General features: G+C 39.3%; 1 protein-coding gene across 1 annotated transcript in view; it reads right to left on the reverse strand.

The window, feature by feature from the left end:
* Nucleotides 1-7617: 7617 nt before the first annotated feature.
* Nucleotides 7618-15901, reverse strand: part of LOC133995580 (ephrin type-A receptor 5) — a 62906-nt gene continuing 54622 nt past the window's right edge. The window contains exons 14-19 of the mRNA XM_062435041.1: nucleotides 15815-15882; nucleotides 15577-15718; nucleotides 13694-13843; nucleotides 10001-10194; nucleotides 8430-8594; nucleotides 7618-7729 (exon numbers count right to left, since the gene is read on the reverse strand). Coding sequence (XP_062291025.1) covers nucleotides 7618-7729; nucleotides 8430-8594; nucleotides 10001-10194; nucleotides 13694-13843; nucleotides 15577-15718; nucleotides 15815-15882 — 831 coding nt within the window. The remainder of the gene's footprint in view (nucleotides 7730-8429; nucleotides 8595-10000; nucleotides 10195-13693; nucleotides 13844-15576; nucleotides 15719-15814; nucleotides 15883-15901) is intronic.

The raw sequence follows: 15901 nt of genomic DNA on the forward strand, positions 1-15901 counted from the left end.
GGTCATTCATAATGATTAAAGAGGCGTCTCTGCAATGATTTTCAAATGACCCTCGGGACGTCTCGACCACTGACACCTCTTCAAGAGAAAATTACTTTATCGTGCCCTGGGATACCTGACTTTAGACTGACACAGCGAGTGTCTAATAGACAGTAAACCAGTAAAGAGTGGCAGACTGGGACAGAGATGTAATAGCAAGCGGAATACCAGACTGGAAGACCTAATAGAGTCACAAACTGAATGTCATGCAGATATGGAGATGTACAGGCATGTAGCAGCCAGGCAGACGAAGCCGGTCAAAACAGAGAGGGGCAGACGGACAGGCAGGTATGTGGAGACGTGCATACATATGGAGAGACAGCCGGGATAGCCCAAAGTGACAAACCCGTCCATCCAAGAACAATTCCAGTCAGCACCAGTGGGAATATGGCCCCAATGCAATTCCGACACACACGCACACACACATACACCCTGAAGCTCTATTCTTCAAGCCGCTGATACAGAGGTTTTGGTAATAGCCATGCTGATGGTATGATGGCTAATTTCACCTTCATACACTTTGTGTGTGTGTGTGTATATGTAGGAGAGTACTGTAATAATCACCTTGAGCCATGCAGGCAGTGGAGTCCCCCAGAGATCAGCTAGGCTTGATTTGACATCGTAAAACACACACACACACATTGTAGCCATTTTGGTGCTGATATTTACATATAAACAAGCACTGTAAGAACAGAGCATCACCTTCACACACGATTCAAGGTTATCACAAAAATCATAATTTGGCGTATGAATTAGGGATTTCCATATATATATATATATATGTTGCAAAGGAGATTTACAAAAGAAAATGACTTGAATGTGGGAGATTATCATAAGGAGAAAGAAAGATTTAGTGTGAATAGTTCATTGCATTTTGTCTTTACAATTTTGTAAACAAAGGCTTGTATTGGCTTATAATATTTGTCTTAAAAGTCAACTCTAATCCCCTACTACCACTCCTGGACAATATATTTTAAAGTATAGTCTTCTAATAATAAAATTATATATACTAGTCCTCTACACTCCTTAATTGTTAGCCAGGCTTTCACACATTTGCCTCTTTTGTATGAGGGAGATCACACAATAACATGAGCTGCTGACATCAGCAGCTAATTTCACTGCATCTGATGGACACATCATTGCCAGGCCTTGCATCATCAGGATTTTAAAACATCATGTATTTTACAGATCCTCACAGCTCATTATCACCATAACCCAGCAATGAACTGTATTCTACTGTATTGTGTTGTGAGTCATTATGCACCACTGACAATGAGTGTTATGCCTACAATAGATGGAGAAAAGATGGGGACAGTGGTATCTACAGTCTGTTGTGGTACTTGGTATATTTGATTTGCTCTAGACATCAACATCCCAGACAAAAAGAAAACCTGCTAACTAGCTCCCTTGTTACCCTGACAATCACTATATCAGTCATTAAGCCATGTCTAATTGCATTGTTGGGAAACATCTTTTAGCAATTACATTGTTTGGCTAAAATAGCTCATTACATAGAGACCGATATAAACACAGACTAAAACAGATCACAGATCCTGACAGAGTAAATTACAATGAAGTTCATAGCAAGTAGTTGCCCTATTAACCAATGAGGATGAACTGCAATAACAGTACAGCTACAATGCATATAACTGTAAATCATTTAATTACTAATTGAATTATGTTCTACTTGTCACCGCTAAAATTAGGTAAGAATTTGTATTTCAGAAATTTGCCACATTCATGACTTTGTCACTGAGCACATAGGTTAACAAGAGGTGCAGATTTTCGCTGTTAGGTCGCCCTAAGCGTCAACAGTTCAGGTAACATATTAAGCACATAAAGAAACATTTAATGAAACCCCCATGACAGTGGATGTCAAGAAACGCTACATCCAGAGTTGATTTTTAAACATTTTTATTGCAAAAATATAGAATTTGATAACACACTACAAAAACATCAACACAAACATAATACATGACAGTCTCAAAGACAAACCAATAGCACATCAATTGCTAAGTATTTTACTGTGCTTTCAATGAATCACAAAAGTTATTCCGTTTTTTAAAACCGTATGTGTGAGTTACTGATAAAATGTAATTGTCTTTGACCTGGGGAAAACCTAGTAACCGCATACCTGTTATTGTATGTCAATAGTTTTGAGTAAAAGCTGCACATGTTCCCCTAAGACCATATGTGTAATGACCCCATTAATGTACCTATTTTCCACTTCCTGAGAAGTTAAATATTCAGTTGTGAAGTGGGCAGGGGCCAGTGGTAATGTAAGTATTTTTCTTGCAGTACCAGTCAGAACTTTGCAAATGGGAATGACAAAGTATGTCCAGATTTTGGACTGGTACTGTACCTTAGCTTTGAGACTTTTTGTCAATTCAATTTAACAAATGGCAAAAAATATTACAGTATCCACAAAAATCATTGCCTGTTTTTATCACAATGATGTCAGTTGAAGATGTGAATTCAAGCAAACATTGCATTGCATTGCAAACATGTCATCCCTGCAACCAGGATCAAAACAATACACCATAGTTACATATAAATCTGAATTACCATTAATGGTAAGCTTAGGATTGGGTGTTTAGTACTGCAATTGATTTTAAGATGTGATGTTGTTCATTCAGCCATAAAATAAATGTACAGTCTTGAACTTTTGGCTTTTTTTCTGTTAATCAGATTTTTTATGAGCAAAGTTGCGTAGTGTCTGATCTTTAGATTCAGCTAGGGGAACTTATTGGAAATGCTCAAACAGTCAGTGACAAATAGTAAAGTACTGCCTATGGAAAACATTACTACCAGAACCTTGGCCCCTGATATAACCCAGCCCACTTCCCAGCTTTATTTCAGAGGTTTTCAAAGAAGTCAATGCTATGTTTTTCATCATGATAAAGTGTCTTAAAACCATTCAGATGTCAGTGCAACCTTTTATGGTTGTTATATTCCCATGCATGTGTATGCAAATGTCGTTTTTTTTTGCTAATAATATCAGGTATCAGGTATTGCTTTTGTACATTTGCTAGAATTCAGTCAAACTTGCTGTCCCAACAGTTTATGCAGTGCTTTTTTATCATGAAGCCAAATCTATGAATGCAAGAATTTTTGGTGTACATTGTCGAGAATAAATTACATGGCCCTCTCCATTTCCAACAGCAAAGTTGTTGATTCAGATATTATACCAAATGTGTTATGTAATTTATTTGACATTACAAAATTGGCTCCTGCATAAACACTTCACTGCATGGTTGATGGAATTCCAGCTGGCAGTCATTGTAGAGTAACAATACATCATTAAATCTTTACAAGTCCTTGCTGGTTTGCTGTGCTTTGTCTCTTCTTGCTAAATGACAACTGTTCTATCAGAGACGACTGGGATAAAATCATGTCATTGTAAAAGAGCTGAGAATAAATCATTTGCATTATGGAAGATATTTTGCGCAGCAACACCTATCAGCTAAACTGTATGTTTATTGCTGTTTGCAATGACAACAATTCAATACCTTTTTTCAGACTTAAGTACTTAGCAGTGGTAATGCTAACATGTCACAAACACTCTTAGACAAAATGTCAGGCTTTAGTGTGGTGACATCAAGGGCTAGTGCTATTGACCTCTTGTACAAAATCATATTATCCACTCAATGTCCAAAATGATTTTTGCCTAACCCTGTGATTACGCTCTGAAGGTGTATCATTGTGCCATACACAAGAAAATGGTGCTTTACATCATTGATGCTTTAGTTTTCCATATATTTAGCTTGGATTTGATAAAAAAAACAATGCCTTGTGCTTAACTGTCAGATTTTACACCACAGGAAGCATTGAGAGTATGAACTGATATAATCAGCATCAGGGAACACATTATAGTAGTTACTGTATATAGTAAATAATTACGAAAACTTTGACAGTAGAAAGTCAGTCACCTATAGACATTTTAGTCAAACAGAAGGGCAACAGATTTCTCATAAAGTGCAAATTAAATTAGTTCCAACATACACATTGTCTGACATTCTTCCTATTGCCTGTAGATATTGTTGGCAAAAAGTAAATACATAGAAAGCGGGGCACAATTGGGGCGTAGCATTTTGGCAGGGGAGGAAATAATGGTGCTCGAAAGATGAGAGGCACTTATAAGGGTGTACTATTCACCAATTGTTCATGCCCTTGGCATAGGTTTTGAGTTATATATTAAGCTGAAAAGGGTGGTTGTAAAAAGCCAATATCATGAAATTTGAATAAGTTCAAAACACGGAAACTTCATCAACGCCTATGGTATTCAAACGACTGAGGACTTTAATTGAAAACAAGCTGGGTTGCAAATTAAAAGCACCCAGCACAATTACTTTCACTGTACATGCCTTATATTGTCCGATATAAAAGATGCACCATATTACTGATGCATTCCCCCGCTGTATTAAACATCTGCATAGCCACAATAGTCTACAAATATGTTCTACTGCCAAAACAATAGCCAAAGAGACTAAAGACTGTTTGAATAAAAAAAGTACACTGGTTTGAAAAAGGGTACAAAACCACAGACATATTTGTTGCAAAAAAAGCTACTGTTCCCCACCATTAAAACTACAGTATAGTATATTAATGCACAAGCTTGAGCCAAACCTCCAAATTGATAAATGTAGACTAAAGAGACTATGCAGATGATCAAGCAAACTTTCACTCTGGTAGAACATTTTGACTTAAAACATATCCATAAAGCAAATCAACTCTGGCTATTATGCACTCATATTCTTTTATGTAACCAGTCAGGAAGCATGAACTTGATATCAAGTGGAAAAATTCAAGTGCCACAAGTGAGGCGCCTTACAGCCATCAAAGTGGCCTTTTATACTTTGACTCATCCTTGAGCACAGAGGGAGGTCCAACTGTTTATTAGTCAAACATGTTCTCTAAAAAAGAAAGTGAAATACCCCTTTAAAACCTTACATTCTTCTTGTGTGCTTTGCTATGCTTTCCATACAGTCAAGTCAGTCCCCTTCTATACCACCTCTTATAAAACTAGCTTTACAATCTCATTCTGTTTCCACTCTTACCCCGCAGCACTAGCAGTACACTGTGTATAACCAAGAAAAATATTAGCATGTCATCTGCAAAGAGGATTTATATATATATCTACTGCCAGAACTCAGTCCCTGCTTAGGTGAACACAATGGTGAAAAGGGTCAAGTTTTAGCAATAAAGCACTGAGTAGCAATTTATAACATACCATACCAAAGAGAAGTAAAGCAAGGGCTTGATCGTTGACATCATTGTATACCTTTAAACCATACAATACACCACAAGTTCATATATCAATCCCTGTGCACACTTCTCCAGCTTTTAGAGACATAGTATTTACTACTGTCTCATTTAGGGCGGCTGAAAATATTCCAAGGTCTTGCACCAAAACTTGATATGAAACTCAATCACCAACAACATAACATGTATATTAGATCTGTCTGCATACCTCTTTGGGCCCCTTTAATTGGGGACAGATGTGCTGGTTGTCCCCACTTGACAGTGGCCCAGGTCTATGTAGCAGAAATGCTAATTTAGAATATTTGTCATTATTAACTAATGTGTACTACTCTGAGATGCTTGATCAATACTAACTTGTCCACATGATGGTAGACAGAAGAACAATGCTCCCTGCTTTAAATATATAATACATTATATACATGAAAGACATGTAGGCAGAGCTGCTCAGTAGTCCAAGAGAGAGTATTATGATGAAAAACAAACTGTCTACATCGTTTTTGCTCATTTTTTTAAACAAGTATAAATAAATAAATGATTATCAAGTTGGTCAATATTGCCTCCTCTTTTTCAGCAGTCCTGTCTGAGTGAGGTTTATTGTGGTGTGGCAGATGTGTGGTGAAGAGAGACTCTGCGGCATGGTGAACTGAACAGATTGCTGAGGGTTTTCTGCTGTACCTGAAGGTTGTTGGTTCTCTGTGAAGGCTCCTTGAAAGTCTGATTGCACTCTTGAGTGAAGGCTGTGTCGGAATCCATGAGACTCAGAGAATACCAGTTAACTGTCCCATGAAAATCTGGGTGATCCTTACCATGAAAATCTGAGTGGCAAAACAGATGTTTAATAGGATCGACTGAACTTTCCATGTCCTTCATTGAATTTTCCAGCTGAATCCTACTGGAATTGCCATAGAACATTATGGGACACTCCATTAATGTCCGGTGTTGCTGTTAGAACTTGTGTGAAGACTTATCTGAATCTGGGTGAAGTATCCATAAGTATCTGAGCAAAGATTCAACAAAATCCGCTCTGCTAGAATCTGCAACCGATTTGATTTGGTTACTACAACTTGCACAAATGTTCCTTAAGAATCTGGGTGAAAGTTCCATTAAAATATGCGTATCCAGTATATGAGGCAATTTTCCTTAAGATTCTGCATGGTTTAAGAGGTGATCCGCCAAGATCTCACTGGAGATTCCTTCAGATTTTCAGAGAAAAGCTGCCAGAAGGCCAGCTGAATCTCTTGTACAATCTGCAGCTTCATTCAGGTGCTCATTTTATGGAGCAGGATGGTTCTTTTGCCACATTCTATTTGACAACATTTACATATCAAACAGTTTCATAGTGCAGCTGAGCATTGTGTTCTATGTAGAGCTATACATTCAGTCAGAAGAGCAGAGGCAGAGAGTATTTGAGTACCTGCAGCCTTGTGTCTTTTCCAACTTTTCTTTTGTAGGCTCAATATGACCAAAATCCTTCTGAACAATGCCAGACCCAGTTAGGTGTCCTTGACAAACTTTCTGATATTTTGAATTCCAGCCACTTTCATTGTATACTCTTGTTGTCTTGTATTGTGTTGTGTTGTAAGGTAATGACGTATATGATGCTGAAGGCGAGTCTGGGCCTTTCGTGAGCTGTACAGCAGGTTTACAACTGTGGTCTTGTGTCATGAAGACCTGCCTGACGCAAGCAAACAAAAAATGAAGCACATCAACATGGAAAAAGCATAAAATGAAAAGATTTTTCTCTTGGTCCGTTAATACACGTTCACCCTGCCTGAGAATGGTGCTCAATTCAGTGACTCCTGACTGAACTGTACTTCCCGCTGAGCCCACTGCATGAAACTCCCTTATTTGTGATACAGCCCAAAAGTGCTGGTTGCTCTCAAAGCCAGATCTGCTGTCTAATGTTTCATGTTTGATCTGAGAGAATCCAAACAGTGCACAGAGATATCAGAATCCCCAAGATTCACATAAATTGAATAATTCAAATGAAAAATCTTCACTTCAACATCATCGTCCCTTCATGTTGCACCACTCAGTTCAGTTCAGTTTGGTTTAAGCGCTGCAATGTCTAATATCCCTAACGACACCACAAGCAAACTCCACACAAAAGAACCACAAAAATGTGGATCTGCCAGTTTTGATCCATAAACACTGGGTTTCCTTATCCGTAGAAAGTGCTAAGCTGCTAGGTCCAACAGCGAATCAGAGTCTTTTCATCACATACTAGGTCCATATACTTTGTGTGTATGTGTGTGTGTGTGTGTGTGTGTGTGTGTGTGTGAGAGTGTGTGTGGCATGCGTGCCTGTACATATGCATCAGATGTTTACAGTAGAGTTGGTGTTGTTCATATTGACTCTCATCTCTTGAATACTAGTGATGATTTTTTTCTGATGTCCAGCCAGGTTCACTCCTACTCTCCGCAAATCCCTGAAAAACAGCAGACAAACAACAAGACTCAGCTCTTAAAGATGGTTTTACAAGCAAGATTAAATCAGTGAACATTATGCAATAGCATAGTAATATGGTAGTTTCTTTGATGCTCTCTAAGTTAGGTCTGCATGTTGCACTGGTTTTCCACAGCTATCTCTATCTTTATCGCCATCTCTTTCTGTTCTGTAAAGGTTGTCGGGTTTTATAAAATTTTCACAGGCTTGCAAACTTTCTTCAATCTTCACGACACTTTGTGACAATGTTTGTCACTTATCTAACCAAAACAACAACAACAACAACAACAAACAATAAAGAAGCCTGTAAGAATAAAAAAACTTAGTGTTGACCTTCTGCAGAAGGTGTCATTTAAACTGCACTGCACTGTCATTCAAATCTGGTTTATATATTACTAAAACACGTATAGTACAACTAAACTTTAAAAGGTGGCTCCATCGACCGTTTTGGACTACAATCCACAGTCTGTGGATTATTGACAGTAACCAGAGCTTCTGGAAAGAGATTTTTCAGTTTTTTTGCTTTTTTTAAATGTCATTTTTCACTGCTCTAAGCTCCACAAATACAATTCTACCCTACTCTATTGCAGTGATGGCAGCATGAATCTTAGAGACAGATTAAAAACAACTATCTTGTACATGTGCTTGTTTGTACTGTTTATGCATATGGTAAGTGGCCTTACTCTGATGTCATCTGAGCCACTGTCTCCAGTGAAGAGTAACCCCCTTCCATGAAGAGCTCAGTGTAGCGACCCATCTTGATGGTGTCGAGCCACTCCCCTACAGTCTTGCTCCGGGCGTTGAAGTCTCCTTCTACGCTGGCATGCTCCACTAGCAGGTTGGAAACCCTGGTACATGCATGGAAATACAGTACAAAAGTGATTGCTCAGTGCAAAAGCGTTAATAATCAAATTAAAATGCAAGATTATACATGTCAGACAGTATCCATTGGTTGTCCTGTTTCACAACATTATCATAAATGTTTGCAGGAGTGGGATTCACTGTGCTATCAAACACATTCTGAAGCCTAGAGCTGAGCTCAACAGCCCTGACAGTTACCACTGAGGCTTCATAATGCTATTTATGCACCATCATGCATAGCTGAAAATGCTGTCCACTCAAAACTTTTTGTAATTCAGCTCACGCTTCATGCTAACAAGCAGAGCGCTCCATGCTATCAAACAAAAATGTTCACACTGGCTAACAATATTCTCCACGCTACAGCTAGAATAGGAGTGTCATGTGGAACAAGCACTGGCTTTGCTGGCATCCCTTTAATCTGGCTAACTGTCATATGTTATTGCATGGACTGTTAGATAATGTGTTGATTTAATGTGTTCCTGTTTGTGTGTGTGGAAGTGGAATAGAGAGATGAGGAAAAAAGATCTCACATTATGTCATTACGTCTGCAAAGAAATTAAGGTAATGAGGGGGTTTGACTGAAGGTCTTCTTTATAGCACTTGTAGCCATTTCATGCCATTATACACTAATTCTCTATATATATGTATATATATAGTAAGGTAGGGAAATACCAATTGAATGTTCAAATGTTCTGATTGAAACTGCAATTGAATGCAATTCACAGTAATGCTTAATTTTAAGAAAATTGAACCACTTTCATTTATTTCTCAGCTCTTCTCTACCAGCTTGCAGCGATCAGAGACTTTGTCCAACCTGATTTAATTATGCAGATACACAAGACTTCAATAGAGACTATTTACATTTCGTCTGAACGCCGATGACTCTATTAACTTGCAGCTCTGGGTTTAATTCACTTGGGAAAGAATAAGTCTTTATAAATGTCCGTTAAAGCGTCACAGTCTTATCCAAAGCCAACATACACCACTTGTTGAAAAGATTGAAACAAATTCACAATTCGCAGTGGTACACTACTTTTTGCTTCAAACAATCTTAGAAGAAAGCAGAGTCCTAATTTTTAAAATAGCACCAACATATCACTGATGTTCTCAACTGAGAAAAGTGTAGTGTATTCTGCTGTTATACTTTCTTTTTTTTTTTTTTTACCAACTTAATCAGTACTAAACAGGTTGTTGACATGAACCTAAAGATAACTGAATTTCAAAATGTTCAAATAAAAAAACTAAACAACATTTATATTATATACATGTATCAGAGTAATTGTTGGCTGTCAATTGCTTAAATAAAATCATTCACATGGTAAGACTGACATGTGCATCCAACCATCAACATTTCAAAAACATAATTTCAATGTTTTTCTGTGCGAGTTCCCACCTGTGTGAGGAGTTGACCAGTTTTTTTAATGAACTGGGGTTGCGAATGAGTTTGTCTAGTAGACAGACAATCTCATCGAACTTGGGGCGGTTGCTGCGTTCTCTCTGCCAGCAGTCCATCATTAGGTGGTACAGGGCCTCGGGGCAGTCCATAGGACCTGGCAGCCTATAGCTCTCCTCTACTGCCTTTATTACCTGCAGACAGACGGCGGGATGAAGAGGGACAGAGGGAGGTTAGTTTTTAAAAAGTCATGAGGTTGTACAATACCTCAGGACAGTCCCAAACAATAACTGCAATGACTTCTCTTAATTTCCTCTTAAAGTAGAGAAAGGGAGTGAGGTGGAGAGACTAGTACCCCATTTGTAATGACAGTACAAAAGGGTTACCAGAGTGGAGAGCAGTAAAACCTCACATATAAGTCTCAATCTTCCCCTCCCAACCCGGAGCCTGCTTCAACTTCACCTTTATTGCACCCCAAGGGGAAAATTGTCTTGCAGGTCGGTAAGACACAGAACACACACATGCACACGCACACATTTGAACATAACATACAATAAAATACATATTGCAAAGATATGCAAAACATTTTCTGAACCACCACACACAAGCTCACATAAAACAATACACCTTAGCAACAGTATAACATAAAACCTGGCATATATTGAGCCATCATCATCCCATCCAATCATCAATGGCAAACTCACCATCATCACCTATGAATGTTATAGAGAAGTGACTGTCGGCTGACTCATCCTGAGCCTCAACAGACTCAAAAATCCCCCACCCTCTTACATCTGGCCAATCAGAACTGGACCTTTTCAGACTGAAAAGAAATGCAGCTTTAACAGCAGCCTTCTTTTATTTGACCTATACAGTTCATATAACCTGGATATATGCATGGAGCAAACTATGCAGAAAAAGAATTACGATTAATGGCTAGAATATAATGACCAGATTTGTTAAATGTGTTAAAAGGAACTTCTGAACTTCAGAGACGTTTCACTCCACAAAGTGAATAACATTGACTGATCTGCCATATCTGTGTATTTAAATATATAATCTGAAAATGCAATAATGCACCAAATGATTCAACACCCGATTCTTCTGTTCTAACACCTTTATAGCCTTTTAAATAGATAGATAACCACATAAACCAGTGAATCTACTGCATCGACGAAGCCCGAAGAAGACAATCAATCATTTCTAAAGGTACGGAGAGGACACAGCTTCCTTGGCACCTGAAAATGTAATAACTTTCCCACAGCGGGGCTACAACATGCCTCAGCAAAGTAGCATTGCTGCCAATTTGAACTCTCTTGAGTAAGATTCTGAATCCTGATGCTAGCTCCAGGGGTGCTGGTCTCTATCTGACCCTACACTCAAACCTCCATGAAGTTAGAAAGCAAACAGAATCCCCTGCGAGAATCAACAAAAGTAACACATCATAAAAGCATTATTTGATACTCTGCATAGCCCAGTTAATCATTTCCGTAAGTAACAAGACGCAGCGCTGAATCACAGAAATGTTTTTTTGGGGTTGGGGTGGGGGGGAAATTGAGTTAGATGAATAATAAATAAACTCTGGCTCGCTCTCAGTTAGACCCTGCAGTGGAAAACAGGCTGGAGTTTTCAGCCTAGTTCTGACAGTGCAAGACACTGGAGGGAATTGATTTGTTGAGTTCATGACAGCTTTTACTTGTGTCAAAATTCACACACACACACACACACACACACACACACACACACACACACACACACACACACACACACACACACACACACACACACACACACACACACACACACACACACACACACACACACACACACAAAACAACCAACGTGATAGTACTCCAACACCCTGGCATGCATAGAAGTGCACGCACACACCCACAAAAGCGTAAGAGAAGTAGCGCAGCATCAAATCATTGCTGCATGCTGAGAGGGTGAAGAACTACACACAGCTGACTGGCAGGGAGGGAAGATCAGAGACAGCGAACGAGAGGCTGAGGTGGGAGAAGGAAAGATGGAGAGGGCGGACAAGAGGCAAGAAAGAATACAGACAGAGACCGCGTTATAGGGAGACAAAAAAGAGAGGACGAGAGAAAGGAGTGAGAAGAAAAAGGGAGAGAAATGGGAAACAGAAGGGAAGAGCTCAGAGAAAGAGAGTGTTAGAGCCCGCACTTTCTTGTGCAGATCAGAGAAAATCCAGCATAACACTTTCAATTAAACATCAAACGTCTTCTCCTCTCCTTCCTCTCTCCTCTTATCCTCCTCTCCTCTCCTCTCCTCTCCTCCCCCCTCTCTCTAAACTTCTCTGAGACAGTCTAATAAGCAAAAGGAGGAGTGAAGGGTCTGAAGCAGGGGATGAAGAGGTCACTGGAGGGCTGTGCGTACATATGTGCCTGTGTGTGGGAAGCGAGTGCATGTGTGTGGTGTCTGGAGTTAATGCTACGTTTTCACTCATTGCCATGTGACAGGATTGAAGTTCTCTCCATTAATGTGATCTTTAGGCTGCAGGATACTGTAGGTGCTTCCCTCTTTTCCTCTTTTCATCACAAGGTCTTTCTCTTACATTATTTTATCAGGTACTTGCTGACTAGAGCTAGCTTGCAACCACTCCACAATCGCTGATTAATACATTTTTTAATTTTGCATTCAGCCAAATCTTTCTTTCTATCTAACATTGTTAAATAATCTAAAAAATGTTACACTAATGGGTGATCTATAGCCCCGGTGAGTGTGCAGCCTGTTATTTTCACCGCCACCATTTTCTGCTTAGCTCTGCACCTCCATGCGTATTCACCTGTTTCACTCTTTTGCTTACGCACGCCTTTCTCTGCACCCCAGAATGTCTCTCTCTCTGTGTTTCCATTAAAGCGGTTCATGCTCATTGTCAACACTTTACAGTAATAGATGTATAATAATGGGTTCCCAGCACAGCCCTCCCTATTCCAACCCTCGCTCAGCCTCTAACAGAAAAAACCTGTGCATTTCAACTTCACCCTCAATATCTCCATCTCTGTCTTTATTACACACAAGTCACAAGTTCTCAAGGAGTATTTTTCTACTCTAAAATGAGTTAAAGTATTGTGACAGAGAAAAACAAAATTGAGTATTTTATGCTGTTAGGTTTAAAGTGCTTAAGTCAGGATATGCAGCTTTTTCTAGCTGGTAAATTCTCCTCCAGACACCAGCAATTTGAGAGCTGTCAATTTATCTTCAAAATGTTATATTACATATTTTATACTCTATATGAAGAGAATGGAAGAAGCTCAGAATACAGTAGACTGTACCAAATTGTTTTATAATTGGTAAATATGAAACAAATACCAATATATGATTTATTTTTGATAAGAAGAGAATCCAACCTATTTAAAATATGAAGCAACTCAATGTTGGGTCTCAACCCCAAGGTTGGGAAATCCTGCCCTTACATGAAATTTAATTATTTCCCTTGGAAACAGAGGATGAGAAAAGCAGCTTAAACTGCTCAACTACTGCTTCCAAGAGCCCAAAAAAATAAATAAAATCAGCATTTACAAATCCACATCAGTCTACAACAAACTTAAATTGCTGGTGAAGATCATGTGATATGATTGAAACGCTCCTGAACACCTATTAAATTGACCTTATAGTGACATTGTTTTCTCAATGATTTCTTCAGGGCCAAACTAACGTGATCAAACTTACGTCTTGATTGGACATCTCCCAGTACGGCCTTTCTCCATATGACATCACTTCCCACATGACAATCCCATAACTCCACACATCGCTGGCCGAGGTGAACTTCCTGTACGCGATCGCCTCCGGAGCCGTCCAGCGAATAGGAATCTTCCCACCCTGAGATGACATGGACCAATATGGAAGTTAGAAAATGTAACCTCTGTGAAGGCTGAAAGAAATAGGTCTCATATGTTTACACATTCTTTACAGCGAATAAATACAGCTGCATTCATAGAAAATGTTTGCTTTTTGTTACACAAAGACGGGAACTGAGAACGGACCTTAATTGAGATACTTCTACAGCATGTGGTCCAACCCACAATTACACTAATGACTACCAATTTAGGAACACATTCATGGTACCAAGTTTCACTTTCTTTTATAAATTCCCTGTCCTAACTGTCGGGGGTGTGGAGGTGCCACTGAGATTCCTGTACTCGTTTTCCTCGTCTTCATTATCGCGCCTTCATTGCAAAGATAGGAAAGTTCACAGGATGACTGCTGAGTTCCAGTGGAAAATGTGCTTTCAGCTGATGAGTTGTGAAATTAGCTTGATGCAGTATTGATGAACACAGCAGCAGGATATCTCGGGGTCTGATTATTTGAAGGCTGTAAATTATGTTATTCTCACTGCTCTGTCAGGGAAAGAGAGGAAGGCAGCGAGCAAGAGTGAGAGAGAGCAAGACGTACAGCCTGGCAGCGAGAGGTGAGTGACAGGATATTTGGCGCTAAGGCAGCAAGACTCAGTGCTAATTGAGTGTTGTGGAGACTGAGTTGAGTACTAATTGGCCCTCCTCCTGCAGGAAGCAGCCCATCTCTGGCTGACAGGACGCCACTCAGCCTGGGACACACAGCTCAATTTAAAGACCACTGCTGCTGCTTCTGACTGTGTGTATGCGTGCACGTGTGCGTGCAAGCAAGTATGTGTGTAATCAGTTTGAGTGTGTTGTGTAAGAATATTCAACTTAATCCAAAGTTTGATGGAACATAATCACTGTGCACTTACACAGATATACACACAGCAGATTATATATAAATGTCACAACAGATTCTCTTTTTATCTCACACACAAGTGCTGAAACAATTAGATGAAAAATCGATTAGTTGGTGGACAGAAAATTGTTATAGGGGACATAGAAGTTTTTTTTGTGATTTCACTTTCATTTATATACTGTTAAAATATGTGATGTCTTTCTTAAGCATCATCAAAGGTCCAAAGCTTTACATATGTAAAAATGCTCCCTACAAGTCAAACGTCCAGGGTTAAATATGCCCTGTGAAGTTACCTTTACTTCCCCATTGAAATGAAAGATTGTTTATTCTCACAAACGCTCATCCATTATGTTGTGTGTGTTGTTTACATTTTCCACTACATTTTGGATCAAATTCCATCTCGAACATGCACAAATGTATTTGATAAATCGACATTTTGAGTAATGAATAAGAAAAAAAAGTGAAATCCTTCTACTACTACTGTTTTTGTTTGTTTACATAGCCTCCCGAGCTGGAGGAATTCAGCCGAGGGGCAGCTTCTGGAAGCCATCTAAACAGAGTGAGCTTATTGGGAAGGGGGGCTTAAAGAAACAGGGGCTACAACAGCCCCTTTCAGACAGTGGTTGAACTTACCTGGACCTGACCTAGACCTGGAAATGTGCATTATATGTCCTCTTCTATTAGGCAGCTTTAAATTAGTTGTTTATCTACTATGCAAAAGTGCAAAAAAATAGCTGGTTTCAGCTTTTGACTATGATGATTTGTAGGTTTTCACTGTTTACATTATTTACCAATGCACATATCAAACAATCATATCATTAGCTGCAGCCCTGTATCACACAAAAACACATTCTTACCCGTGTGGTGTACGCAGCCTCTGGATCATCTTCCAGGACTCGTGACAGACCAAAATCAGATACTTTACACACGAGGTTACTGTTGACCAGGATGTTACGAGCTGCCAGGTCACGGTGGACATAGCCCATGTCAGACAGGTACCTGCATTTATCAACACAAAGGAGAGGATTAAAAACATTATGCCATGATGATGCGTTGAGTAATAGATTACATGTTTGTGTGGATTTGATGGTGTACCTCATGCCAGATGCGATGCCACGCAGCATACCAACCAACTGGATTACAGTAAACTGGCCATCATTTTTCTGAACGGAACAAGCAAAC

The sequence above is a fragment of the Scomber scombrus genome, chromosome 15 (genome assembly GCF_963691925.1).
Source record: "Scomber scombrus chromosome 15, fScoSco1.1, whole genome shotgun sequence".
In the NCBI taxonomy this organism is placed as follows: domain Eukaryota; kingdom Metazoa; phylum Chordata; class Actinopteri; order Scombriformes; family Scombridae; genus Scomber; species Scomber scombrus.